Genomic DNA, 27285 nt, shown 5'->3' on the forward strand with positions numbered 1-27285 from the left:
CTACTCCCCTTCCGCAATCCCATTCCACAAACCCCTTCCACCTTCCATCGGCGGTATTCCACCGAGGATTCCACTGACGGTATTCCACGGAGGATAACTTGTGCCGTGGCCCATCGCTGCGGGGACTGGACACCATCGAGGCGGCACGCTACCTATCAAACCAGCCTGACGAAGGAGAGCTGGCACGACAACGTCACAATACCAATTTGAGCGATATACATTTGAGTAAAACTCAAATATCAATCGCGGGGCAAAGTGGACCTGCGGACGTTTTTTTAGGAGGGGGGAAAGTCCGACCCCCGAACCCCCTGGAGCTGACTGGAAGTCAGCTTTTCTGAAAAAAAAGTATATAATGTAAACTCTACGGAGGGGTGTATACTCGGTTATATTTTACATGTAGTGACCGTGTATTTTTAATTCCTACTAAGTCCTCCCTTTAGAGGAAGCGATTGAAGTACGACAGCTAAATCAGTTTTACCGTTGCAAAAATAATCAAAAGAAAATTACAAACAAATATTTTTCTGTAGATTTTTCAGCATGTCATTTCGTCGAATATTGATACAAATAACAAAAGTACTTTGTTAGTCTCGAAAATATGGAGACTACTCTAACCTGAATTTGTAAGCTCCTGCGGAACATCAGTTGTCTGTGTATGTGGATCTTTAGTTGTGGTGCCTAATGAAAATAATAAATATATTCAGTCATGGTTAATATAATATTTTTTTCGTGATCACAAGTGGAAATAAGAAGAAAAAAACAGGAACAAAAAAACAATTGTTTCTTATGTGTTCAAATGAATATTACAAAAGTAATATGAAAAGGGAAACAAAAAGAAGCAAATCAACACAAAAGATCCCAAAAAAACCGTAGATGACCGTAGTGCTTGAGTTCACGCTTGAGGTTGTCTTGGTCGCAGACCTCGGAGGCTCTCTGTACTAGGGTGCGGTTGACCGATGACTTGATGCTGGGGTGATGGAACGACCGTTGGTGGAGATAGCGGTCGGTGTGGGTGGGTTTCCTGTAGACGCTGTGTCCCAGGGTGCCATCCGGATTCCTGGAGATCTTGACGTCCAGGAAAGGAATGGTGCCGTGCTGTTCTTGTTCCATGGTGAAGCTGATGCTGGTGTGTTGCTTGTTGAGGTACTGGAGGAAGTCTTGGAGTGTGTCCGGGCCACGGGGCCACACTACAAAGGTGTCATCAACGTAGCGTAGCCACAGGCTCGGCCTTCACACTCCATTGATTTCACCTTTTGCTACTTAAGTATTCACTTTCTTAGAGTTTAGGCACTCTCCTGAAGACGGCCAGAGCATACTGACCGGAACGTCGAGTTTATACCTCTGGTTCTTTTCAGAACCATTCTTTTAGTTGAGAAATTATTCGCACACGGTGTTTCCGCAAACCTTTCATTATTTAGTATCTTTACCATGCAAAGCCTCAAATCTTACTTAATAATGTAGGTAGACTTGAGGATCCAAATTTCATAACTGTATATGATTCGTGGTTTTGTTTTGCAATATTCGATTAATTAATGATGATTTCCACGCTGCAGTTGGGTTTTGTGTATACAATAGCCTATGACACTAGATTTTACTGGGGTATCCCGAAATTGATGACAAAGGTAAACTTAACTTTAGTGTTAAGGTATCAGGGGAATCAGAAGTCTTGTTAGTCCTTGTAGAAAGTTTGCGACAAAGCTTACCTGGATTTGTCGTCGTCAGTGGATCACCAGTTATCCATGGCTGTCCATCTGGTCCGAAAATAAGAGAGAACCAAGTATACACAATTAACTACATGGATGTGCTTTAATCTGAGGTACAGGGAAACATGCTGATATTAGGAATGTATTATTCCACAGAAGCTCTGGAGCCGCATTTTGTAAATATCTTCCCTGTTCTCGAAGTATTTAAAAGAGATACAAACCATTATTAATGTAGGTAGACGTGAAGATCAAAATTCATAACTGTATATGATTTGTGCTTTTGTTTTGTAATATTCGATTAATTAATGATGATTTCCACGCTGCAGTTGGGTTTTGTGTATACAATAGCCTATGACACCAGATGTTACTGGGGTATCCCGAAATTGATGATCACTGTAAACTAATCATTTGTGTTAAGGCAAAAGGCGGTTATAACACGATATCTTTTGAAAAGGTGATTCAAAAGACATTCAAATAAATGAGAACAAAACACAAACGAAACAACACGTGAAAGATCTGAAGAAACCGTTATTGATCCCCAATGATTATATTTACCGCAATACAGTTCATCGCTTCCATCGTAGCAATCCGACTGATAATCGCACCGCCAGGAGCCATTGATACAGACTGAATGTCCGCAGTCAAACTCACTTGAATTACAACCCACAGTTACTGTAACAAAAGAAAACAATTCTACATTTACAGATTGTTTGGGAAAGAAAGCTCGGCACTGTTCAACACAAAGTCATGATATTTAAAGGGTTTTTGATTCCTTGAAAAAAGAGAAACAATGGTATGAATCAAGCTCCATAAAACATGTAAAAACCTAAAGGCAATTGTAAACTGGATTCAGTCTTAAATGTGGTTGGTCAATATTTCTTGAACAAATCTCACCAGTTGACGGAAGGCTGACAGCCGATAACAAAAACCCAGATCGTGTTGCACTTCCATCCGACGTGAATCTCAACCACATCTGATTCCAAGAAGAGATCAGATCGGGAGGATCTTTCGTCCCGTGCCACACGAAGAACTCGTTGTAGTAATTGTTGTCACCATCACCGGCCCGAAAATAGTCAAAGCCTCGCTCAGTTTCAAAACTGTGGAAGGTGATGTGAATCTTTTGGTCCACCCAAGATTGAATGGTCCAAGTAACGTCGGCAGAGTTGGGATAGTTGCTTGGATAGAGAGGCGATGTGATCTGGAGAGTCTCACTTCCATTAAGAATCAGGACAATTCTTTCTCCTGAATACCAAATTCAAGGTGCGTGTTTTGTTAAGCATGCTGCATTTATAGTCCAAATATTTTATGATATGAACATTTTTAATCTGTTCCCGTCAGGCGACGTCTTCTTCCAGTTTAGTGCAATCGTATGTTGTTTAATGTTTGATTTTCGATCATTTTTGATAAGGGGAACCAAAAGTCTTTTAAACTCTTGCAGAAACTTTGCGACAAAGCTTACCTGGATTTGTCGTCGGCAGTGGATAATCAGTTGTCCACGGCTGTCCATCTGGTTCGAAAATGAGAGAGAGGCAACCATGCACAATTATTTCGATGTACTTGCTTTAATCTAACAAATATTTCACTGAGGTACAGGGAAACATGCTTATATTTGGAATGTATTATTCCACAGAAGCTCAGGAGCCGCACTTTTTAAATGTCTTCTCCGTTCTCGAAATATTAAAAAATGATACAAACCATTATTAATGTAGAAAAGACTTCAGGATCCAAATTTCATAACTGTATATGATTCGTGGTTTTGTTTTGAAATATTCGATTAATTAATGATGATTTCCACCCTGCAGTTGGGTTTTGTGTATACAATAGCCAATGACACCAGATTTTACTGGGGTATCCCGAAATTGATGACAAAGGTAAACTTAACTTCAGTGTTAAGGTATCAGGGGAATCAGAAGTCTTGTTAGTCCTTGTAGAAAGTTTGCGACAAAGCTTACCTGGATTTGTCGTCGTCAGTGGATCACCAGTTATCCATGGCTGTCCATCTGGTCCGAAAATAAGAGAGAACCAAGTATACACAATTAACTACATGAATGTGCTTTAATCTGAGGTACAGGGAAACATGATTATATTGGCACTTTTTAAATGTCTTCCAAGTTCTCGAAGTATTTAAAAGAGATACAAACCATTATTAATGTAGGTAGACGTGAAGATCAAAATTCATAACTTTATATGATTCGTGCTTTTGTTTTGTAATATTCGATTAAGTAATGATGATTTCCACGATGCAGTTGGGTTTTGTGTATACAATAGCCTATGACACCTGATTTTACTGGGGTACCCCGAAATTGTTAGTTCACCATAGTAATTGCATTATCTATTGGTCAAAATATAATCACAGTAAAGCGGCCAAGCTAAATGTTTCAAACTGAGGTGCGAGCATGACTGATCTTTTATTGCTTAAGCGAAACTTTGGAGTGAGTGATTACCGGTATTATGCTCCGGTGGTGTAACGCTCGTCCACGTCTGCAAACCTACAACAACAATCAGAAAAAAAGTGCTGAATTATATCCATTGTTACTTTTTTTGTCCTAAGTGGCGTTACTCAATTTTCCTGGAAAAAAAAACCCAATGGTGTATTATAACTGCCAGTGTCGTTTAATGACCTTTTGCCGTAGACTTGAAGTTATTAAAAGGATGTGACAAAAGGATGTGGATTATAAGGCTAAAACCATGCATAATTAACGCAACTGAGTTTGTCTTTGCGTATCGGGATGAAACCTATAATTAGATATAATCTATAGAACAAGGCAACATAGCGGAGGCACGCTAGTCGCAAGTTGGAAAATCAAGAACCTTGTATTTTACATCGTCATTTTACTTTCCTGCATCACCGTTACATGACGCTCTGTCAAGGGCAAACGTTAGTTCACATTTTGTAGTTTATTTAATATTTACCGAGAATAAACTTACCACTGTTACAAGTAACACCTGCGTCCTCATTATGCCCACAGTTATGGCTAAACCAGCCAGCATGATTGCATTCAGCTATGCTAGATTCATATCCTTGGCAGTTAACATTGTCTAGCATGATCGGACCTGATCCTTGACCGAAGTGAGCGCTGCTCCAAGCGTTGGATGCAGAAGGGTAACCAAGCATGCGACAGACGACATCAGCATTATTAAGGTCCCATCCATCATCGCAGACTGTACCCCACTCGCCTTGGTAGAAGACCTCAACTTGACCCTCGTTAGAAGAGCTTCCATTCACGAGACGAACTGGAGCTAAAGTAAGAGAACATGAAATACTTCGTGGGTTAGGTAAAAAGACTTTTGATATTAACTTACTGTAACGTGCCTCAAGTTAGTTCAAGTTGAAACACACACAGACACATCAGTTTCATTACTGCGTCTATGAGATGTCACATTGTCAGTTCAAACACGGGTCAAACGATGAACAACGCATAACGCAAGTCCAAACTCGACAATGATAAAGTTCTGGTTGGGTAGACTGGCTCTCGCCCCAATCAGTGTCGACAAGTTTGGCGGTGATTGGACGAACAAGTTTGAATTACCTGAGCATTCAACACCGGCATCTTCACTGTGAGAGCAGTGTTCAGAGTAATCAGATGTGCAGTCGAGAATTGAGCTTTCCGAACCGTTGCAGTGCACATGTACAAGGTGAATAGGACCAACACCCGGGCCATAGGTAGCGTAACCCGTGGCATTAATGGCTGGTCCATATCCAAGCTGTCTGCAGATGACTTGGGCCTCGTTCATGTCCCAGGAATGGCTGCAAGCCGTTCCCCAGGAACCGTTGACAAACACCTCTACTCTGCCTTCATAGATGGTGCTGCCATTCACTAATCGTATCACGGAGGAGGGTGGATTGACGTCTACAGTGGGAGCAACGGTGTTTCCTATAAAACATGATGAATGGAAGAAATGGTTTGAAATACACATCCAGTCTAGTTATTGTAACTGTTTAAGTAAAGTCTATTTTGTATGACAATAAAATATCTGCAGATATGTGTAGTTAACACAACAGTTAATTCATCTTCCCCATGGTAACAGTCTGAGTTTCCGTTGCATCTTTGGTAGCCTCGAATGCATTGGCCGTAGTAGTAGCATCGCCACTCGTATGAACTGCAGCCGTAGCAGAACGGTTCGGTAGTGTAGTCTGGGATTAAAGCGTAGTATAAAACAAAGGTATCTGTACATATTGAGTAAGAAATTTCACAGAATCTGATTTGTTGTACACATTTACCGTTGCAGTTGTATTCATCTTCGCCATAGTAGCAGTCCGAGTATCCGTTGCATCTTTGGTAGTCTTGAATACATTGACCGTAGTAGTAGCATGCCCACTCATTTGAACTGCAGCCGGAGTTGGATGGCTCAGTGGTATAGTCTGAAAACGAAAAGACAGCGAGATGAATTATTTAAAAAACTTGGAGAATGTTTCAACTTTAGAAAACTGTTTTGTTGTAGATATTTACCGTAACAGTTGGATTCATCTTCGCCAAAGTAGCAGTCAGTGTAACCGTTGCATCTTTGGTAGTCTTGAATACATTGACCGTTGTAGTAGCATTGCCACTCATATGAACTGCAGCCGGAGTAGGGTGGTTCAGTGGTAGAGTCTGGAATTTAAAAGTGTGGTTTAAAAAGACAGTACGATATATGTTTCATAAGCAAAAATGTGACATATGCCATCTTTAACAAACTCTTTTTGTTTTGAATATTCATTTAGAAAATAATCTCCTGTGCTCATCTTGTCTAAAGTAACACTCAGTAGGTCCAAAAACACATTGACCTTCGTAATTTATTTTGTAGTATCGCCACTTACATCATCTGCAGCCGTAGTAGAGAGGTTTTGGAGCGTGGTTATGGAAGTGAAGTTATCAATAATTAAGCTTTATATTGCAGCCAACTTCTTAAACTTTCGCTGAAAAAGTAGTCGGAAAATAGCAGCGACACCTCATCTTCAAACTTGTCATAATTTGTCTTTGCAAATCCATATTAAACCTATAATCAGACATGATCTGGCAACATAGCGGCGGCACGCTAGAAGCTAGTTGGAAAGTCAAGAACCTTGATTTTTACATGGTCATTTTACTTTCCTGCCTCACCGTTACAGGGCGCCCTGAAAATAGCCAACTGATTGTTCAGATTTTTAACTTCATTTAATATTTTCTGGAAATAAACTTACCACTGTTACAAGTAACTCCTGCGTCCTCATTATGCCCACAGTTATGGCTAAACCAGCCAGCATGATTGCATTCAGCTATGCTAGATTCATATCCTTGGCAGTTAACATTGTCTAGCATGATCGGACCTGATCCTTGACCGAAGTGAGCGCCGCTCCAAGCGTTGGATGCAGAAGGGTAACCAAGCATGCGACAGACGACATCAGCATTATTAAGGTCCCATCCATCATCGCAGACTGTACCCCACTCGCCTTGGTAGAAGACCTCAACTTGACCCTCGTTAGAAGAGCTTCCATTCACGAGACGAACTGGAGCTAAAGTAAGAGAACATGAAATGCTTCGTGGGTTAGGTTACTCACTGTAAAATACTTCAATTTAGTAAAAGATTAAAAACACACACATAGACACCCACGGTTGTTCGTGGTGTAAATGGAGGATTTTCTTTTGTTCCTCTTCCATTTTCCTTTGTTTGTACTAACTTTTTCGCAACAGCTCTATTTGGTTTTGTACACGTTTTCTAATCGAGGTCGTCCTCGATTTGGTCCCTGTCCTCGATTCACCGATGATGTTGCACGTGTGTGTCCTCGATTTACACAATAAACAAACTCATCGGTTTCATTTTACTGCGTCTCATGATAAAACCTCCCATAATGTCTTGAACACGATCGTCAATTGTGGACTTCCAGGAATTGTGGAAACTATTGTCCTCTTCTGTTCAACGTCCCCTATTGAATGCATAAGCAAACCCGCTTACACATTATACTTATGGGGAAGACCTTTGTTTCCTTTCTTTTGTTTTCCTTTGTTCCTATTGAAATATCAAACTCCAGAGCGTTTCGGGTATGAGTAGGTTGATTTCTAAAGACGTCCTTATTATGGGATCTATTGTTCTATTGTGTTTTCTACCCCATAACGAACCCTGTACATGCACTTTGGTTTCATTACTGCGTCTATGAGATATCACATTGTCAGTTCAAACATGGGTCAAAATGATGAACAGCGCATGAGCGCAAGTCAAAACTCGATTATAATTCAGTTCTCGCTCGGTAAACTGGCTGTCGCCCCAATCAGTATCGACAATATACGGACCAGGAATCAGTCTACTCGCATGGCGGTCTTGTTTAGCACGCACAAAAAACCCAAACCAAAACAAAAGCCTTTCTTGTTTCAGATGGTTGCATAAACTTCAAATAGCCAAAGTGGTTTTCATTAAAATACAAGCCAAAAAAAGCTTTGCATGACAAAACTAATTTGATTTTGTTGACGAGCAACGGACAGTGCATCTATAAAATCGCCAGTTTGAGAAAGGACTTATCTCCAATTAAATCATGTGGATCAGTAATATTGAGGTCATTAATTTCAATGCAACTTGACAATAAGACGTGGATACACCTTTTCGGATGGAAAATGTTAGAAAAAAAATACTATTTTTCATGACAAGTTTGGCGGTGATTGGACGAACAAGTTTGAAGTACCTGAGCATTCAACACCGGCATCTTCACTGTGAGAGCAGTGTTCAGAGTAATAAGATGTGCAGTCAAGTATTGAGCTTTCCGAACCGTTGCAGTGCACATGTACAAGGTGAATAGGACCAACACCCGGGCCATAGGTAGCGTAGCCCGGGGCATTAATGGCTGGTCCATATCCAAGCTGTCTGCAGATGACTTGGGCCTCGTTCATGTCCCAGGAATGGCTGCAAGCCGTTCCCCAGGAACCGTTGACAAACACCTCTACTCTGCCTTCATAGATGGTGCTGCCATTCACTAATCGTAACACGGAGGAGGGTGGATTGACGTCTACAGTGGGAGCAACGGTGTTTCCTATAAAACATGATGAATGGAAGAAATGGTTTGAAATACACAACGAGTCTAGTTGTTGTAAATGTTTAAGTAAAGTCTCTTTTGTATTACAATAAAATATCTGCAGATATGTGTAGTTAACACAACAGTTAATTCATCTTCCCCATGGTAACAGTCTGAGTATCCGTTGCATCTTTGGTAGCCTCGAATGCATTGGCCGTTGTAGTAGCATCGCAACTCGTATGAACTGCAGCCGTAGCAGAACGGTTCGGTAGTGTAGTCTGGGATTAAAGTGTAGTATAAAACAAAGGTATCTGTACATATTGAGTAAGAAATTTCACAGAAACTGATTTGTTGTACACATTTACCGGTGCAGTTGTATTCATCTTCGCCAAAGTAGCAGTCCGAGTATCCGTTGCATCTTTGGTAGTCTTGAATACATTGACCGTAGTAGTAGCATGCCCACTCATTTGAACTGCAGCCGGAGTTGGATGGCTCAGTGGTATAGTCTGAAAACGAAAAGACAGCGAGATGAATTATTAAAAAAACTTGGAGAATGTTTCAACTTTAGAAAACTGTTTTGTTGTAGATATTTACCGTAACAGTTGGATTCATCTTCGCCATAGTAGCAGTCAGTGTAACCGTTGCATCTTTGGTAGTCTTGAATACATTGACCGTTGTAGTAGCATTGCCACTCATATGAACTGCAGCCGGAGTAGGGTGGTTCAGTGGTAGAGTCTGGAATTTAAAAGTGTGGTTTAAAAAGACAGTACGATATATGTTTCATAAGCAAAAATGTGACATATGCCATCTTTAACAAACTCTTTTTGTTTTGAATATTCATTTAGAAAATAATCTCCTGTGCTCATCTTGTCTAAAGTAACACTCAGTAGGTCCAAAAACACATTGACCTTCGTAATTTATTTTGTAGTATCGCCACTTACATCATCTGCAGCCGTAGTAGAGAGGTTTTGGAAGTGAAGTTATCAATAATTAAGCTTTATATTGCAGCCAACTTCTTAAACTTTCGCTGAAAAAGTAGTCGGAAAATAGCAGCGACACCTCATCTTCAAACTTGTCATAATTTGTCTTTGCAAATCCATATTAAACCTATAATCAGACATGATCTGGCAACATAGCGGCGGCACGCTAGAAGCTAGTTGGAAAGTCAAGAACCTTGATTTTTACATGGTCATTTTACTTTCCTGCCTCACCGTTACAGGGCGCCCTGAAAATAGCCAACTGATTGTTCAGATTTTTAACTTCATTTAATATTTTCTGGAAATAAACTTACCACTGTTACAAGTAACTCCTGCGTCCTCATTATGCCCACAGTTATGGCTAAACCAGCCAGCATGATTGCATTCAGCTATGCTAGATTCATATCCTTGGCAGTTAACATTGTCTAGCATGATCGGACCTGATCCTTGACCGAAGTGAGCGCCGCTCCAAGCGTTGGATGCAGAAGGGTAACCAAGCATGCGACAGACGACATCAGCATTATTAAGGTCCCATCCATCATCGCAGACTGTACCCCACTCGCCTTGGTAGAAGACCTCAACTTGACCCTCGTTAGAAGAGCTTCCATTCACGAGACGAACTGGAGCTAAAGTAAGAGAACATGAAATGCTTCGTGGGTTAGGTTACTCACTGTAAAATACTTCAATTTAGTAAAAGATTAAAAACACACACATAGACACCCACGGTTGTTCGTGGTGTAAATGGAGGATTTTCTTTTGTTCCTCTTCCATTTTCCTTTGTTTGTACTAACTTTTTCGCAACAGCTCTATTTGGTTTTGTACACGTTTTCTAATCGAGGTCGTCCTCGATTTGGTCCCTGTCCTCGATTCACCGATGATGTTGCACGTGTGTGTCCTCGATTTACACAATAAACAAACTCATCGGTTTCATTTTACTGCGTCTCATGATAAAACCTCCCATAATGTCTTGAACACGATCGTCAATTGTGGACTTCCAGGAATTGTGGAAACTATTGTCCTCTTCTGTTCAACGTCCCCTATTGAATGCATAAGCAAACCCGCTTACACATTATACTTATGGGGAAGACCTTTGTTTCCTTTCTTTTGTTTTCCTTTGTTCCTATTGAAATATCAAACTCCAGAGCGTTTCGGGTATGAGTAGGTTGATTTCTAAAGACGTCCTTATTATGGGATCTATTGTTCTATTGTGTTTTCTACCCCATAACGAACCCTGTACATGCACTTTGGTTTCATTACTGCGTCTATGAGATATCACATTGTCAGTTCAAACATGGGTCAAAATGATGAACAGCGCATGAGCGCAAGTCAAAACTCGATTATAATTCAGTTCTCGCTCGGTAAACTGGCTGTCGCCCCAATCAGTATCGACAATATACGGACCAGGAATCAGTCTACTCGCATGGCGGTCTTGTTTAGCACGCACAAAAAACCCAAACCAAAACAAAAGCCTTTCTTGTTTCAGATGGTTGCATAAACTTCAAATAGCCAAAGTGGTTTTCATTAAAATACAAGCCAAAAAAAAAGCTTTGCATGACAAAACTAATTTGATTTTGTTGACGAGCAACGGACAGTGCATCTATAAAATCGCCAGTTTGAGAAAGGACTTATCTCCAATTAAATCATGTGGATCAGTAATATTGAGGTCATTAATTTCAATGCAACTTGACAATAAGACGTGGATACACCTTTTCGGATGGAAAATGTTAGAAAAAAAAATACTATTTTTCATGACAAGTTTGGCGGTGATTGGACGAACAAGTTTGAAGTACCTGAGCATTCAACACCGGCATCTTCACTGTGAGAGCAGTGTTCAGAGTAATAAGATGTGCAGTCAAGTATTGAGCTTTCCGAACCGTTGCAGTGCACATGTACAAGGTGAATAGGACCAACACCCGGGCCATAGGTAGCGTAGCCCGGGGCATTAATGGCTGGTCCATATCCAAGCTGTCTGCAGATGACTTGGGCCTCGTTCATGTCCCAGGAATGGCTGCAAGCCGTTCCCCAGGAACCGTTGACAAACACCTCTACTCTGCCTTCATAGATGGTGCTGCCATTCACTAATCGTAACACGGAGGAGGGTGGATTGACGTCTACAGTGGGAGCAACGGTGTTTCCTATAAAACATGATGAATGGAAGAAATGGTTTGAAATACACAACGAGTCTAGTTGTTGTAACTGTTTAAGTAAAGCTATTTTGTATTACAATAAAATATCTGCAGATATGTGTAGTTAACACAACAGTTAATTCATCTTCCCCATGGTAACAGTCTGAGTATCCGTTGCATCTTTGGTAGCCTCGAATGCATTGGCCGTTGTAGTAGCATCGCAACTCGTATGAACTGCAGCCGTAGCAGAACGGTTCGGTAGTGTAGTCTGGGATTAAAGTGTAGTATAAAACAAAGGTATCTGTACATATTGAGTAAGAAATTTCACAGAAACTGATTTGTTGTACACATTTACCGGTGCAGTTGTATTCATCTTCGCCAAAGTAGCAGTCCGAGTATCCGTTGCATCTTTGGTAGTCTTGAATACATTGACCGTAGTAGTAGCATGCCCACTCATTTGAACTGCAGCCGGAGTTGGATGGCTCAGTGGTATAGTCTGAAAACGAAAAGACAGCGAGATGAATTATTTAAAAAACTTGGAGAATGTTTCAACTTTAGAAAACTGTTTTGTTGTAGATATTTACCGTAACAGTTGGATTCATCTTCGCCATAGTAGCAGTCAGTGTAACCGTTGCATCTTTGGTAGTCTTGAATACATTGACCGTTGTAGTAGCATTGCCACTCATATGAACTGCAGCCGGAGTAGGGTGGTTCAGTGGTAGAGTCTGGAATTTAAAAGTGTGGTTTAAAAAGACAGTACGATATATGTTTCATAAGCAAAAATGTGACATATGCCATCTTTAACAAACTCTTTTTGTTTTGAATATTCATTTAGAAAATAATCTCCTGTGCTCATCTTGTCTAAAGTAACACTCAGTAGGTCCAAAAACACATTGACCTTCGTAATTTATTTTGTAGTATCGCCACTTACATCATCTGCAGCCGTAGTAGAGAGGTTTTGGAAGTGAAGTTATCAATAATTAAGCTTTATATTGCAGCCAACTTCTTAAACTTTCGCTGAAAAAGTAGTCGGAAAATAGCAGCGACACCTCATCTTCAAACTTGTCATAATTTGTCTTTGCAAATCCATATTAAACCTATAATCAGACATGATCTGGCAACATAGCGGCGGCACGCTAGAAGCTAGTTGGAAAGTCAAGAACCTTGATTTTTACATGGTCATTTTACTTTCCTGCCTCACCGTTACAGGGCGCCCTGAAAATAGCCAACTGATTGTTCAGATTTTTAACTTCATTTAATATTTTCTGGAAATAAACTTACCACTGTTACAAGTAACTCCTGCGTCCTCATTATGCCCACAGTTATGGCTAAACCAGCCAGCATGATTGCATTCAGCTATGCTAGATTCATATCCTTGGCAGTTAACATTGTCTAGCATGATCGGACCTGATCCTTGACCGAAGTGAGCGCCGCTCCAAGCGTTGGATGCAGAAGGGTAACCAAGCATGCGACAGACGACATCAGCATTATTAAGGTCCCATCCATCATCGCAGACTGTACCCCACTCGCCTTGGTAGAAGACCTCAACTTGACCCTCGTTAGAAGAGCTTCCATTCACGAGACGAACTGGAGCTAAAGTAAGAGAACATGAAATGCTTCGTGGGTTAGGTTACTCACTGTAAAATACTTCAATTTAGTAAAAGATTAAAAACACACACATAGACACCCACGGTTGTTCGTGGTGTAAATGGAGGATTTTCTTTTGTTCCTCTTCCATTTTCCTTTGTTTGTACTAACTTTTTCGCAACAGCTCTATTTGGTTTTGTACACGTTTTCTAATCGAGGTCGTCCTCGATTTGGTCCCTGTCCTCGATTCACCGATGATGTTGCACGTGTGTGTCCTCGATTTACACAATAAACAAACTCATCGGTTTCATTTTACTGCGTCTCATGATAAAACCTCCCATAATGTCTTGAACACGATCGTCAATTGTGGACTTCCAGGAATTGTGGAAACTATTGTCCTCTTCTGTTCAACGTCCCCTATTGAATGCATAAGCAAACCCGCTTACACATTATACTTATGGGGAAGACCTTTGTTTCCTTTCTTTTGTTTTCCTTTGTTCCTATTGAAATATCAAACTCCAGAGCGTTTCGGGTATGAGTAGGTTGATTTCTAAAGACGTCCTTATTATGGGATCTATTGTTCTATTGTGTTTTCTACCCCATAACGAACCCTGTACATGCACTTTGGTTTCATTACTGCGTCTATGAGATATCACATTGTCAGTTCAAACATGGGTCAAAATGATGAACAGCGCATGAGCGCAAGTCAAAACTCGATTATAATTCAGTTCTCGCTCGGTAAACTGGCTGTCGCCCCAATCAGTATCGACAATATACGGACCAGGAATCAGTCTACTCGCATGGCGGTCTTGTTTAGCACGCACAAAAAACCCAAACCAAAACAAAAGCCTTTCTTGTTTCAGATGGTTGCATAAACTTCAAATAGCCAAAGTGGTTTTCATTAAAATACAAGCCAAAAAAAAGCTTTGCATGACAAAACTAATTTGATTTTGTTGACGAGCAACGGACAGTGCATCTATAAAATCGCCAGTTTGAGAAAGGACTTATCTCCAATTAAATCATGTGGATCAGTAATATTGAGGTCATTAATTTCAATGCAACTTGACAATAAGACGTGGATACACCTTTTCGGATGGAAAATGTTAGAAAAAAAATACTATTTTTCATGACAAGTTTGGCGGTGATTGGACGAACAAGTTTGAAGTACCTGAGCATTCAACACCGGCATCTTCACTGTGAGAGCAGTGTTCAGAGTAATAAGATGTGCAGTCAAGTATTGAGCTTTCCGAACCGTTGCAGTGCACATGTACAAGGTGAATAGGACCAACACCCGGGCCATAGGTAGCGTAGCCCGGGGCATTAATGGCTGGTCCATATCCAAGCTGTCTGCAGATGACTTGGGCCTCGTTCATGTCCCAGGAATGGCTGCAAGCCGTTCCCCAGGAACCGTTGACAAACACCTCTACTCTGCCTTCATAGATGGTGCTGCCATTCACTAATCGTAACACGGAGGAGGGTGGATTGACGTCTACAGTGGGAGCAACGGTGTTTCCTATAAAACATGATGAATGGAAGAAATGGTTTGAAATACACAACGAGTCTAGTTGTTGTAACTGTTTAAGTAAAGCTTATTTTGTATTACAATAAAATATCTGCAGATATGTGTAGTTAACACAACAGTTAATTCATCTTCCCCATGGTAACAGTCTGAGTATCCGTTGCATCTTTGGTAGCCTCGAATGCATTGGCCGTTGTAGTAGCATCGCAACTCGTATGAACTGCAGCCGTAGCAGAACGGTTCGGTAGTGTAGTCTGGGATTAAAGTGTAGTATAAAACAAAGGTATCTGTACATATTGAGTAAGAAATTTCACAGAAACTGATTTGTTGTACACATTTACCGGTGCAGTTGTATTCATCTTCGCCAAAGTAGCAGTCCGAGTATCCGTTGCATCTTTGGTAGTCTTGAATACATTGACCGTAGTAGTAGCATGCCCACTCATTTGAACTGCAGCCGGAGTTGGATGGCTCAGTGGTATAGTCTGAAAACGAAAAGACAGCGAGATGAATTATTTAAAAAACTTGGAGAATGTTTCAACTTTAGAAAACTGTTTTGTTGTAGATATTTACCGTAACAGTTGGATTCATCTTCGCCATAGTAGCAGTCAGTGTAACCGTTGCATCTTTGGTAGTCTTGAATACATTGACCGTTGTAGTAGCATTGCCACTCATATGAACTGCAGCCGGAGTAGGGTGGTTCAGTGGTAGAGTCTGGAATTTAAAAGTGTGGTTTAAAAAGACAGTACGATATATGTTTCATAAGCAAAAATGTGACATATGCCATCTTTAACAAACTCTTTTTGTTTTGAATATTCATTTAGAAAATAATCTCCTGTGCTCATCTTGTCTAAAGTAACACTCAGTAGGTCCAAAAACACATTGACCTTCGTAATTTTTTTGTAGTATCGCCACTTACATCATCTGCAGCCGTAGTAGAGAGGTTTTGGAAGTGAAGTTATCAATAATTAAGCTTTATATTGCAGCCAACTTCTTAAACTTTCGCTGAAAAAGTAGTCGGAAAATAGCAGCGACACCTCATCTTCAAACTTGTCATAATTTGTCTTTGCAAATCCATATTAAACCTATAATCAGACATGATCTGGCAACATAGCGGCGGCACGCTAGAAGCTAGTTGGAAAGTCAAGAACCTTGATTTTTACATGGTCATTTTACTTTCCTGCCTCACCGTTACAGGGCGCCCTGAAAATAGCCAACTGATTGTTCAGATTTTTAACTTCATTTAATATTTTCTGGAAATAAACTTACCACTGTTACAAGTAACTCCTGCGTCCTCATTATGCCCACAGTTATGGCTAAACCAGCCAGCATGATTGCATTCAGCTATGCTAGATTCATATCCTTGGCAGTTAACATTGTCTAGCATGATCGGACCTGATCCTTGACCGAAGTGAGCGCCGCTCCAAGCGTTGGATGCAGAAGGGTAACCAAGCATGCGACAGACGACATCAGCATTATTAAGGTCCCATCCATCATCGCAGACTGTACCCCACTCGCCTTGGTAGAAGACCTCAACTTGACCCTCGTTAGAAGAGCTTCCATTCACGAGACGAACTGGAGCTAAAGTAAGAGAACATGAAATGCTTCGTGGGTTAGGTTACTCACTGTAAAATACTTCAATTTAGTAAAAGATTAAAAACACACACATAGACACCCACGGTTGTTCGTGGTGTAAATGGAGGATTTTCTTTTGTTCCTCTTCCATTTTCCTTTGTTTGTACTAACTTTTTCGCAACAGCTCTATTTGGTTTTGTACACGTTTTCTAATCGAGGTCGTCCTCGATTTGGTCCCTGTCCTCGATTCACCGATGATGTTGCACGTGTGTGTCCTCGATTTACACAATAAACAAACTCATCGGTTTCATTTTACTGCGTCTCATGATAAAACCTCCCATAATGTCTTGAACACGATCGTCAATTGTGGACTTCCAGGAATTGTGGAAACTATTGTCCTCTTCTGTTCAACGTCCCCTATTGAATGCATAAGCAAACCCGCTTACACATTATACTTATGGGGAAGACCTTTGTTTCCTTTCTTTTGTTTTCCTTTGTTCCTATTGAAATATCAAACTCCAGAGCGTTTCGGGTATGAGTAGGTTGATTTCTAAAGACGTCCTTATTATGGGATCTATTGTTCTATTGTGTTTTCTACCCCATAACGAACCCTGTACATGCACTTTGGTTTCATTACTGCGTCTATGAGATATCACATTGTCAGTTCAAACATGGGTCAAAATGATGAACAGCGCATGAGCGCAAGTCAAAACTCGATTATAATTCAGTTCTCGCTCGGTAAACTGGCTGTCGCCCCAATCAGTATCGACAATATACGGACCAGGAATCAGTCTACTCGCATGGCGGTCTTGTTTAGCACGCACAAAAAACCCAAACCAAAACAAAAGCCTTTCTTGTTTCAGATGGTTGCATAAACTTCAAATAGCCAAAGTGGTTTTCATTAAAATACAAGCCAAAAAAAAGCTTTGCATGACAAAACTAATTTGATTTTGTTGACGAGCAACGGACAGTGCATCTATAAAATCGCCAGTTTGAGAAAGGACTTATCTCCAATTAAATCATGTGGATCAGTAATATTGAGGTCATTAATTTCAATGCAACTTGACAATAAGACGTGGATACACCTTTTCGGATGGAAAATGTTAGAAAAAAAATACTATTTTTCATGACAAGTTTGGCGGTGATTGGACGAACAAGTTTGAAGTACCTGAGCATTCAACACCGGCATCTTCACTGTGAGAGCAGTGTTCAGAGTAATAAGATGTGCAGTCAAGTATTGAGCTTTCCGAACCGTTGCAGTGCACATGTACAAGGTGAATAGGACCAACACCCGGGCCATAGGTAGCGTAGCCCGGGGCATTAATGGCTGGTCCATATCCAAGCTGTCTGCAGATGACTTGGGCCTCGTTCATGTCCCAGGAATGGCTGCAAGCCGTTCCCCAGGAACCGTTGACAAACACCTCTACTCTGCCTTCATAGATGGTGCTGCCATTCACTAATCGTAACACGGAGGAGGGTGGATTGACGTCTACAGTGGGAGCAACGGTGTTTCCTATAAAACATGATGAATGGAAGAAATGGTTTGAAATACACAACGAGTCTAGTTGTTGTAACTGTTTAAGTAAAGCTTATTTTGTATTACAATAAAATATCTGCAGATATGTGTAGTTAACACAACAGTTAATTCATCTTCCCCATGGTAACAGTCTGAGTATCCGTTGCATCTTTGGTAGCCTCGAATGCATTGGCCGTTGTAGTAGCATCGCAACTCGTATGAACTGCAGCCGTAGCAGAACGGTTCGGTAGTGTAGTCTGGGATTAAAGTGTAGTATAAAACAAAGGTATCTGTACATATTGAGTAAGAAATTTCACAGAAACTGATTTGTTGTACACATTTACCGGTGCAGTTGTATTCATCTTCGCCAAAGTAGCAGTCCGAGTATCCGTTGCATCTTTGGTAGTCTTGAATACATTGACCGTAGTAGTAGCATGCCCACTCATTTGAACTGCAGCCGGAGTTGGATGGCTCAGTGGTATAGTCTGAAAACGAAAAGACAGCGAGATGAATTATTTAAAAAACTTGGAGAATGTTTCAACTTTAGAAAACTGTTTTGTTGTAGATATTTACCGTAACAGTTGGATTCATCTTCGCCATAGTAGCAGTCAGTGTAACCGTTGCATCTTTGGTAGTCTTGAATACATTGACCGTTGTAGTAGCATTGCCACTCATATGAACTGCAGCCGGAGTAGGGTGGTTCAGTGGTAGAGTCTGGAATTTAAAAGTGTGGTTTAAAAAGACAGTACGATATATGTTTCATAAGCAAAAATGTGACATATGCCATCTTTAACAAACTCTTTTTGTTTTGAATATTCATTTAGAAAATAATCTCCTGTGCTCATCTTGTCTAAAGTAACACTCAGTAGGTCCAAAAACACATTGACCTTCGTAATTTATTTTGTAGTATCGCCACTTACATCATCTGCAGCCGTAGTAGAGAGGTTTTGGAAGTGAAGTTATCAATAATTAAGCTTTATATTGCAGCCAACTTCTTAAACTTTCGCTGAAAAAGTAGTCGGAAAATAGCAGCGACACCTCATCTTCAAACTTGTCATAATTTGTCTTTGCAAATCCATATTAAACCTATAATCAGACATGATCTGGCAACATAGCGGCGGCACGCTAGAAGCTAGTTGGAAAGTCAAGAACCTTGATTTTTACATGGTCATTTTACTTTCCTGCCTCACCGTTACAGGGCGCCCTGAAAATAGCCAACTGATTGTTCAGATTTTTAACTTCATTTAATATTTTCTGGAAATAAACTTACCACTGTTACAAGTAACTCCTGCGTCCTCATTATGCCCACAGTTATGGCTAAACCAGCCAGCATGATTGCATTCAGCTATGCTAGATTCATATCCTTGGCAGTTAACATTGTCTAGCATGATCGGACCTGATCCTTGACCGAAGTGAGCGCCGCTCCAAGCGTTGGATGCAGAAGGGTAACCAAGCATGCGACAGACGACATCAGCATTATTAAGGTCCCATCCATCATCGCAGACTGTACCCCACTCGCCTTGGTAGAAGACCTCAACTTGACCCTCGTTAGAAGAGCTTCCATTCACGAGACGAACTGGAGCTAAAGTAAGAGAACATGAAATGCTTCGTGGGTTAGGTTACTCACTGTAAAATACTTCAATTTAGTAAAAGATTAAAAACACACACATAGACACCCACGGTTGTTCGTGGTGTAAATGGAGGATTTTCTTTTGTTCCTCTTCCATTTTCCTTTGTTTGTACTAACTTTTTCGCAACAGCTCTATTTGGTTTTGTACACGTTTTCTAATCGAGGTCGTCCTCGATTTGGTCCCTGTCCTCGATTCACCGATGATGTTGCACGTGTGTGTCCTCGATTTACACAATAAACAAACTCATCGGTTTCATTTTACTGCGTCTCATGATAAAACCTCCCATAATGTCTTGAACACGATCGTCAATTGTGGACTTCCAGGAATTGTGGAAACTATTGTCCTCTTCTGTTCAACGTCCCCTATTGAATGCATAAGCAAACCCGCTTACACATTATACTTATGGGGAAGACCTTTGTTTCCTTTCTTTTGTTTTCCTTTGTTCCTATTGAAATATCAAACTCCAGAGCGTTTCGGGTATGAGTAGGTTGATTTCTAAAGACGTCCTTATTATGGGATCTATTGTTCTATTGTGTTTTCTACCCCATAACGAACCCTGTACATGCACTTTGGTTTCATTACTGCGTCTATGAGATATCACATTGTCAGTTCAAACATGGGTCAAAATGATGAACAGCGCATGAGCGCAAGTCAAAACTCGATTATAATTCAGTTCTCGCTCGGTAAACTGGCTGTCGCCCCAATCAGTATCGACAATATACGGACCAGGAATCAGTCTACTCGCATGGCGGTCTTGTTTAGCACGCACAAAAAACCCAAACCAAAACAAAAGCCTTTCTTGTTTCAGATGGTTGCATAAACTTCAAATAGCCAAAGTGGTTTTCATTAAAATACAAGCCAAAAAAAAGCTTTGCATGACAAAACTAATTTGATTTTGTTGACGAGCAACGGACAGTGCATCTATAAAATCGCCAGTTTGAGAAAGGACTTATCTCCAATTAAATCATGTGGATCAGTAATATTGAGGTCATTAATTTCAATGCAACTTGACAATAAGACGTGGATACACCTTTTCGGATGGAAAATGTTAGAAAAAAAATACTATTTTTCATGACAAGTTTGGCGGTGATTGGACGAACAAGTTTGAAGTACCTGAGCATTCAACACCGGCATCTTCACTGTGAGAGCAGTGTTCAGAGTAATAAGATGTGCAGTCAAGTATTGAGCTTTCCGAACCGTTGCAGTGCACATGTACAAGGTGAATAGGACCAACACCCGGGCCATAGGTAGCGTAGCCCGGGGCATTAATGGCTGGTCCATATCCAAGCTGTCTGCAGATGACTTGGGCCTCGTTCATGTCCCAGGAATGGCTGCAAGCCGTTCCCCAGGAACCGTTGACAAACACCTCTACTCTGCCTTCATAGATGGTGCTGCCATTCACTAATCGTAACACGGAGGAGGGTGGATTGACGTCTACAGTGGGAGCAACGGTGTTTCCTATAAAACATGATGAATGGAAGAAATGGTTTGAAATACACAACGAGTCTAGTTGTTGTAACTGTTTAAGTAAAGCTTATTTTGTATTACAATAAAATATCTGCAGATATGTGTAGTTAACACAACAGTTAATTCATCTTCCACATGGTAACAGTCTGAGTATCCGTTGCATCTTTGGTAGCCTCGAATGCATTGGCCGTTGTAGTAGCATCGCAACTCGTATGAACTGCAGCCGTAGCAGAACGGTTCGGTAGTGTAGTCTGGGATTAAAGTGTAGTATAAAACAAAGGTATCTGTACATATTGAGTAAGAAATTTCACAGAAACTGATTTGTTGTACACATTTACCGGTGCAGTTGTATTCATCTTCGCCAAAGTAGCAGTCCGAGTATCCGTTGCATCTTTGGTAGTCTTGAATACATTGACCGTAGTAGTAGCATGCCCACTCATTTGAACTGCAGCCGGAGTTGGATGGCTCAGTGGTATAGTCTGAAAACGAAAAGACAGCGAGATGAATTATTTAAAAAACTTGGAGAATGTTTCAACTTTAGAAAACTGTTTTGTTGTAGATATTTACCGTAACAGTTGGATTCATCTTCGCCATAGTAGCAGTCAGTGTAACCGTTGCATCTTTGGTAGTCTTGAATACATTGACCGTTGTAGTAGCATTGCCACTCATATGAACTGCAGCCGGAGTAGGGTGGTTCAGTGGTAGAGTCTGGAATTTAAAAGTGTGGTTTAAAAAGACAGTACGATATATGTTTCATAAGCAAAAATGTGACATATGCCATCTTTAACAAACTCTTTTTGTTTTGAATATTCATTTAGAAAATAATCTCCTGTGCTCATATTGTCTAAAGTAACACTCAGTAGGTCCAAAAACACATTGACCTTCGTAATTTATTTTGTAGTATCGCCACTTACATCATCTGCAGCCGTAGTAGAGAGGTTTTGGAAGTGAAGTTATCAATAATTAAGCTTTATATTGCAGCCAACTTCTTAAACTTTCGCTGAAAAAGTAGTCGGAAAATAGCAGCGACACCTCATCTTCAAACTTGTCATAATTTGTCTTTGCAAATCCATATTAAACCTATAATCAGACATGATCTGGCAACATAGCGGCGGCACGCTAGAAGCTAGTTGGAAAGTCAAGAACCTTGATTTTTACATGGTCATTTTACTTTCCTGCCTCACCGTTACAGGGCGCCCTGAAAATAGCCAACTGATTGTTCAGATTTTTAACTTCATTTAATATTTTCTGGAAATAAACTTACCACTGTTACAAGTAACTCCTGCGTCCTCATTATGCCCACAGTTATGGCTAAACCAGCCAGCATGATTGCATTCAGCTATGCTAGATTCATATCCTTGGCAGTTAACATTGTCTAGCATGATCGGACCTGATCCTTGACCGAAGTGAGCGCCGCTCCAAGCGTTGGATGCAGAAGGGTAACCAAGCATGCGACAGACGACATCAGCATTATTAAGGTCCCATCCATCATCGCAGACTGTACCCCACTCGCCTTGGTAGAAGACCTCAACTTGACCCTCGTTAGAAGAGCTTCCATTCACGAGACGAACTGGAGCTAAAGTAAGAGAACATGAAATGCTTCGTGGGTTAGGTTACTCACTGTAAAATACTTCAATTTAGTAAAAGATTAAAAACACACACATAGACACCCACGGTTGTTCGTGGTGTAAATGGAGGATTTTCTTTTGTTCCTCTTCCATTTTCCTTTGTTTGTACTAACTTTTTCGCAACAGCTCTATTTGGTTTTGTACACGTTTTCTAATCGAGGTCGTCCTCGATTTGGTCCCTGTCCTCGATTCACCGATGATGTTGCACGTGTGTGTCCTCGATTTACACAATAAACAAACTCATCGGTTTCATTTTACTGCGTCTCATGATAAAACCTCCCATAATGTCTTGAACACGATCGTCAATTGTGGACTTCCAGGAATTGTGGAAACTATTGTCCTCTTCTGTTCAACGTCCCCTATTGAATGCATAAGCAAACCCGCTTACACATTATACTTATGGGGAAGACCTTTGTTTCCTTTCTTTTGTTTTCCTTTGTTCCTATTGAAATATCAAACTCCAGAGCGTTTCGGGTATGAGTAGGTTGATTTCTAAAGACGTCCTTATTATGGGATCTATTGTTCTATTGTGTTTTCTACCCCATAACGAACCCTGTACATGCACTTTGGTTTCATTACTGCGTCTATGAGATATCACATTGTCAGTTCAAACATGGGTCAAAATGATGAACAGCGCATGAGCGCAAGTCAAAACTCGATTATAATTCAGTTCTCGCTCGGTAAACTGGCTGTCGCCCCAATCAGTATCGACAATATACGGACCAGGAATCAGTCTACTCGCATGGCGGTCTTGTTTAGCACGCACAAAAAACCCAAACCAAAACAAAAGCCTTTCTTGTTTCAGATGGTTGCATAAACTTCAAATAGCCAAAGTGGTTTTCATTAAAATACAAGCCAAAAAAAAGCTTTGCATGACAAAACTAATTTGATTTTGTTGACGAGCAACGGACAGTGCATCTATAAAATCGCCAGTTTGAGAAAGGACTTATCTCCAATTAAATCATGTGGATCAGTAATATTGAGGTCATTAATTTCAATGCAACTTGACAATAAGACGTGGATACACCTTTTCGGATGGAAAATGTTAGAAAAAAAATACTATTTTTCATGACAAGTTTGGCGGTGATTGGACGAACAAGTTTGAAGTACCTGAGCATTCAACACCGGCATCTTCACTGTGAGAGCAGTGTTCAGAGTAATAAGATGTGCAGTCAAGTATTGAGCTTTCCGAACCGTTGCAGTGCACATGTACAAGGTGAATAGGACCAACACCCGGGCCATAGGTAGCGTAGCCCGGGGCATTAATGGCTGGTCCATATCCAAGCTGTCTGCAGATGACTTGGGCCTCGTTCATGTCCCAGGAATGGCTGCAAGCCGTTCCCCAGGAACCGTTGACAAACACCTCTACTCTGCCTTCATAGATGGTGCTGCCATTCACTAATCGTAACACGGAGGAGGGTGGATTGACGTCTACAGTGGGAGCAACGGTGTTTCCTATAAAACATGATGAATGGAAGAAATGGTTTGAAATACACAACGAGTCTAGTTGTTGTAACTGTTTAAGTAAAGCTTATTTTGTATTACAATAAAATATCTGCAGATATGTGTAGTTAACACAACAGTTAATTCATCTTCCCCATGGTAACAGTCTGAGTATCCGTTGCATCTTTGGTAGCCTCGAATGCATTGGCCGTTGTAGTAGCATCGCAACTCGTATGAACTGCAGCCGTAGCAGAACGGTTCGGTAGTGTAGTCTGGGATTAAAGTGTAGTATAAAACAAAGGTATCTGTACATATTGAGTAAGAAATTTCACAGAAACTGATTTGTTGTACACATTTACCGGTGCAGTTGTATTCATCTTCGCCAAAGTAGCAGTCCGAGTATCCGTTGCATCTTTGGTAGTCTTGAATACATTGACCGTAGTAGTAGCATGCCCACTCATTTGAACTGCAGCCGGAGTTGGATGGCTCAGTGGTATAGTCTGAAAACGAAAAGACAGCGAGATGAATTATTTAAAAAACTTGGAGAATGTTTCAACTTTAGAAAACTGTTTTGTTGTAGATATTTACCGTAACAGTTGGATTCATCTTCGCCATAGTAGCAGTCAGTGTAACCGTTGCATCTTTGGTAGTCTTGAATACATTGACCGTTGTAGTAGCATTGCCACTCATATGAACTGCAGCCGGAGTAGGGTGGTTCAGTGGTAGAGTCTGGAATTTAAAAGTGTGGTTTAAAAAGACAGTACGATATATGTTTCATAAGCAAAAATGTGACATATGCCATCTTTAACAAACTCTTTTTGTTTTGAATATTCATTTAGAAAATAATCTCCTGTGCTCATATTGTCTAAAGTAACACTCAGTAGGTCCAAAAACACATTGACCTTCGTAATTTATTTTGTAGTATCGCCACTTACATCATCTGCAGCCGTAGTAGAGAGGTTTTGGAAGTGAAGTTATCAATAATTAAGCTTTATATTGCAGCCAACTTCTTAAACTTTCGCTGAAAAAGTAGTCGGAAAATAGCAGCGACACCTCATCTTCAAACTTGTCATAATTTGTCTTTGCAAATCCATATTAAACCTATAATCAGACATGATCTGGCAACATAGCGGCGGCACGCTAGAAGCTAGTTGGAAAGTCAAGAACCTTGATTTTTACATGGTCATTTTACTTTCCTGCCTCACCGTTACAGGGCGCCCTGAAAATAGCCAACTGATTGTTCAGATTTTTAACTTCATTTAATATTTTCTGGAAATAAACTTACCACTGTTACAAGTAACTCCTGCGTCCTCATTATGCCCACAGTTATGGCTAAACCAGCCAGCATGATTGCATTCAGCTATGCTAGATTCATATCCTTGGCAGTTAACATTGTCTAGCATGATCGGACCTGATCCTTGACCGAAGTGAGCGCCGCTCCAAGCGTTGGATGCAGAAGGGTAACCAAGCATGCGACAGACGACATCAGCATTATTAAGGTCCCATCCATCATCGCAGACTGTACCCCACTCGCCTTGGTAGAAGACCTCAACTTGACCCTCGTTAGAAGAGCTTCCATTCACGAGACGAACTGGAGCTAAAGTAAGAGAACATGAAATGCTTCGTGGGTTAGGTTACTCACTGTAAAATACTTCAATTTAGTAAAAGATTAAAAACACACACATAGACACCCACGGTTGTTCGTGGTGTAAATGGAGGATTTTCTTTTGTTCCTCTTCCATTTTCCTTTGTTTGTACTAACTTTTTCGCAACAGCTCTATTTGGTTTTGTACACGTTTTCTAATCGAGGTCGTCCTCGATTTGGTCCCTGTCCTCGATTCACCGATGATGTTGCACGTGTGTGTCCTCGATTTACACAATAAACAAACTCATCGGTTTCATTTTACTGCGTCTCATGATAAAACCTCCCATAATGTCTTGAACACGATCGTCAATTGTGGACTTCCAGGAATTGTGGAAACTATTGTCCTCTTCTGTTCAACGTCCCCTATTGAATGCATAAGCAAACCCGCTTACACATTATACTTATGGGGAAGACCTTTGTTTCCTTTCTTTTGTTTTCCTTTGTTCCTATTGAAATATCAAACTCCAGAGCGTTTCGGGTATGAGTAGGTTGATTTCTAAAGACGTCCTTATTATGGGATCTATTGTTCTATTGTGTTTTCTACCCCATAACGAACCCTGTACATGCACTTTGGTTTCATTACTGCGTCTATGAGATATCACATTGTCAGTTCAAACATGGGTCAAAATGATGAACAGCGCATGAGCGCAAGTCAAAACTCGATTATAATTCAGTTCTCGCTCGGTAAACTGGCTGTCGCCCCAATCAGTATCGACAATATACGGACCAGGAATCAGTCTACTCGCATGGCGGTCTTGTTTAGCACGCACAAAAAACCCAAACCAAAACAAAAGCCTTTCTTGTTTCAGATGGTTGCATAAACTTCAAATAGCCAAAGTGGTTTTCATTAAAATACAAGCCAAAAAAAAGCTTTGCATGACAAAACTAATTTGATTTTGTTGACGAGCAACGGACAGTGCATCTATAAAATCGCCAGTTTGAGAAAGGACTTATCTCCAATTAAATCATGTGGATCAGTAATATTGAGGTCATTAATTTCAATGCAACTTGACAATAAGACGTGGATACACCTTTTCGGATGGAAAATGTTAGAAAAAAAATACTATTTTTCATGACAAGTTTGGCGGTGATTGGACGAACAAGTTTGAAGTACCTGAGCATTCAACACCGGCATCTTCACTGTGAGAGCAGTGTTCAGAGTAATAAGATGTGCAGTCAAGTATTGAGCTTTCCGAACCGTTGCAGTGCACATGTACAAGGTGAATAGGACCAACACCCGGGCCATAGGTAGCGTAGCCCGGGGCATTAATGGCTGGTCCATATCCAAGCTGTCTGCAGATGACTTGGGCCTCGTTCATGTCCCAGGAATGGCTGCAAGCCGTTCCCCAGGAACCGTTGACAAACACCTCTACTCTGCCTTCATAGATGGTGCTGCCATTCACTAATCGTAACACGGAGGAGGGTGGATTGACGTCTACAGTGGGAGCAACGGTGTTTCCTATAAAACATGATGAATGGAAGAAATGGTTTGAAATACACAACGAGTCTAGTT

At 40.7% G+C, this 27285-nt stretch overlaps 7 protein-coding genes across 7 annotated transcripts; all 7 read right to left on the reverse strand.

The window, feature by feature from the left end:
- On the reverse strand, positions 1-8626 carry LOC119720883 (deleted in malignant brain tumors 1 protein-like). The gene is made up of 13 exons (XM_038190749.1): positions 8335-8626; positions 6862-7173; positions 6152-6292; positions 5969-6063; positions 5820-5835; positions 5231-5623; positions 4629-4940; positions 3653-3700; positions 2595-2942; positions 2256-2372; positions 1701-1748; positions 876-1184; positions 1-179 (listed from the first exon to the last, which is right to left on the reverse strand). The coding sequence occupies exons 1-13, from the start codon at positions 8537-8539 to the stop codon at positions 1-3; spliced, it is 2523 nt and encodes an 840-aa protein (XP_038046677.1). The 5' UTR covers positions 8540-8626.
- A 181-nt stretch (positions 8627-8807) lies between these two features.
- On the reverse strand, positions 8808-11808 carry LOC119720884 (putative DMBT1-like protein). The gene is made up of 5 exons (XM_038190750.1): positions 11429-11808; positions 9953-10264; positions 9299-9396; positions 9027-9167; positions 8808-8939 (listed from the first exon to the last, which is right to left on the reverse strand). The coding sequence occupies exons 1-5, from the start codon at positions 11631-11633 to the stop codon at positions 8808-8810; spliced, it is 888 nt and encodes a 295-aa protein (XP_038046678.1). The 5' UTR covers positions 11634-11808.
- Positions 11809-11900: 92 nt separating this feature from the next.
- LOC119720885 (putative DMBT1-like protein) lies at positions 11901-14899 on the reverse strand. The gene is made up of 5 exons (XM_038190752.1): positions 14520-14899; positions 13046-13357; positions 12392-12489; positions 12120-12260; positions 11901-12032 (listed from the first exon to the last, which is right to left on the reverse strand). The coding sequence occupies exons 1-5, from the start codon at positions 14722-14724 to the stop codon at positions 11901-11903; spliced, it is 888 nt and encodes a 295-aa protein (XP_038046680.1). The 5' UTR covers positions 14725-14899.
- Positions 14900-14992: 93 nt separating this feature from the next.
- LOC119720886 (putative DMBT1-like protein) lies at positions 14993-17990 on the reverse strand. The gene is made up of 5 exons (XM_038190753.1): positions 17611-17990; positions 16137-16448; positions 15484-15581; positions 15212-15352; positions 14993-15124 (listed from the first exon to the last, which is right to left on the reverse strand). Exons 1-5 carry the CDS (start codon positions 17813-17815, stop codon positions 14993-14995), a joined length of 888 nt encoding a protein of 295 aa, XP_038046681.1. The 5' UTR covers positions 17816-17990.
- Positions 17991-18083: 93 nt separating this feature from the next.
- On the reverse strand, positions 18084-21082 carry LOC119720887 (putative DMBT1-like protein). The gene is made up of 5 exons (XM_038190754.1): positions 20703-21082; positions 19229-19540; positions 18575-18672; positions 18303-18443; positions 18084-18215 (listed from the first exon to the last, which is right to left on the reverse strand). The coding sequence occupies exons 1-5, from the start codon at positions 20905-20907 to the stop codon at positions 18084-18086; spliced, it is 888 nt and encodes a 295-aa protein (XP_038046682.1). The 5' UTR covers positions 20908-21082.
- A 93-nt stretch (positions 21083-21175) lies between these two features.
- On the reverse strand, positions 21176-24174 carry LOC119720888 (putative DMBT1-like protein). The gene is made up of 5 exons (XM_038190755.1): positions 23795-24174; positions 22321-22632; positions 21667-21764; positions 21395-21535; positions 21176-21307 (listed from the first exon to the last, which is right to left on the reverse strand). Exons 1-5 carry the CDS (start codon positions 23997-23999, stop codon positions 21176-21178), a joined length of 888 nt encoding a protein of 295 aa, XP_038046683.1. The 5' UTR covers positions 24000-24174.
- A 93-nt stretch (positions 24175-24267) lies between these two features.
- Positions 24268-27266, reverse strand: LOC119720889 (putative DMBT1-like protein). Its single transcript, XM_038190756.1, has 5 exons — positions 26887-27266; positions 25413-25724; positions 24759-24856; positions 24487-24627; positions 24268-24399 (listed from the first exon to the last, which is right to left on the reverse strand). Exons 1-5 carry the CDS (start codon positions 27089-27091, stop codon positions 24268-24270), a joined length of 888 nt encoding a protein of 295 aa, XP_038046684.1. The 5' UTR covers positions 27092-27266.
- Positions 27267-27285: the final 19 nt, after the last annotated feature.

Source organism: Patiria miniata, unplaced genomic scaffold (genome assembly GCF_015706575.1).
Source record: "Patiria miniata isolate m_02_andy unplaced genomic scaffold, ASM1570657v1 HiC_scaffold_9, whole genome shotgun sequence".
Lineage (NCBI taxonomy): Eukaryota > Metazoa > Echinodermata > Asteroidea > Valvatida > Asterinidae > Patiria > Patiria miniata.

What these genes read in the sequence shown, in the direction of transcription:
- LOC119720883 (XM_038190749.1), bottom strand. Translation starts at nt 8,539, where the DNA reads ATGAACGAGGCCCAAGTCATCTGCAGACAGCTTGGATATGGACCAGCC. An exon ending in TGCCGGTGTTGAATGCTCAG is followed by an intron (nt 7,174 to 8,334) that starts GTACTTCAAACT and finishes CTCTTACTTTAG; the next exon opens with CTCCAGTTCGTCTCGTGAAT. An exon ending in AGGTGTTACTTGTAACAGTG is followed by an intron (nt 3,701 to 4,628) that starts GTAAGTTTATTC and finishes TTTTCGGACCAG; the next exon opens with ATGGACAGCCATGGATAACT.
- LOC119720884 (XM_038190750.1), bottom strand. Translation starts at nt 11,633, where the DNA reads ATGAACGAGGCCCAAGTCATCTGCAGACAGCTTGGATATGGACCAGCC. An exon ending in ACTACCAAAGATGCAACGGT is followed by an intron (nt 9,168 to 9,298) that starts TACACTGACTGC and finishes TTTCGTTTTCAG; the next exon opens with ACTATACCACTGAGCCATCC. An exon ending in AGATGAATACAACTGCACCG is followed by an intron (nt 8,940 to 9,026) that starts GTAAATGTGTAC and finishes CTTTAATCCCAG; the next exon opens with ACTACACTACCGAACCGTTC.
- LOC119720885 (XM_038190752.1), bottom strand. Translation starts at nt 14,724, where the DNA reads ATGAACGAGGCCCAAGTCATCTGCAGACAGCTTGGATATGGACCAGCC. An exon ending in AGGAGTTACTTGTAACAGTG is followed by an intron (nt 12,490 to 13,045) that starts GTAAGTTTATTT and finishes TTTAAATTCCAG; the next exon opens with ACTCTACCACTGAACCACCC. An exon ending in ACTACCAAAGATGCAACGGT is followed by an intron (nt 12,261 to 12,391) that starts TACACTGACTGC and finishes TTTCGTTTTCAG; the next exon opens with ACTATACCACTGAGCCATCC.
- LOC119720886 (XM_038190753.1), bottom strand. Translation starts at nt 17,815, where the DNA reads ATGAACGAGGCCCAAGTCATCTGCAGACAGCTTGGATATGGACCAGCC. An exon ending in TGCCGGTGTTGAATGCTCAG is followed by an intron (nt 16,449 to 17,610) that starts GTACTTCAAACT and finishes CTCTTACTTTAG; the next exon opens with CTCCAGTTCGTCTCGTGAAT. An exon ending in AGATGAATACAACTGCACCG is followed by an intron (nt 15,125 to 15,211) that starts GTAAATGTGTAC and finishes CTTTAATCCCAG; the next exon opens with ACTACACTACCGAACCGTTC.
- LOC119720887 (XM_038190754.1), bottom strand. Translation starts at nt 20,907, where the DNA reads ATGAACGAGGCCCAAGTCATCTGCAGACAGCTTGGATATGGACCAGCC. An exon ending in AGGAGTTACTTGTAACAGTG is followed by an intron (nt 18,673 to 19,228) that starts GTAAGTTTATTT and finishes TTTAAATTCCAG; the next exon opens with ACTCTACCACTGAACCACCC. An exon ending in AGATGAATACAACTGCACCG is followed by an intron (nt 18,216 to 18,302) that starts GTAAATGTGTAC and finishes CTTTAATCCCAG; the next exon opens with ACTACACTACCGAACCGTTC.
- LOC119720888 (XM_038190755.1), bottom strand. Translation starts at nt 23,999, where the DNA reads ATGAACGAGGCCCAAGTCATCTGCAGACAGCTTGGATATGGACCAGCC. An exon ending in AGGAGTTACTTGTAACAGTG is followed by an intron (nt 21,765 to 22,320) that starts GTAAGTTTATTT and finishes TTTAAATTCCAG; the next exon opens with ACTCTACCACTGAACCACCC. An exon ending in ACTACCAAAGATGCAACGGT is followed by an intron (nt 21,536 to 21,666) that starts TACACTGACTGC and finishes TTTCGTTTTCAG; the next exon opens with ACTATACCACTGAGCCATCC.
- LOC119720889 (XM_038190756.1), bottom strand. Translation starts at nt 27,091, where the DNA reads ATGAACGAGGCCCAAGTCATCTGCAGACAGCTTGGATATGGACCAGCC. An exon ending in AGGAGTTACTTGTAACAGTG is followed by an intron (nt 24,857 to 25,412) that starts GTAAGTTTATTT and finishes TTTAAATTCCAG; the next exon opens with ACTCTACCACTGAACCACCC. An exon ending in AGATGAATACAACTGCACCG is followed by an intron (nt 24,400 to 24,486) that starts GTAAATGTGTAC and finishes CTTTAATCCCAG; the next exon opens with ACTACACTACCGAACCGTTC.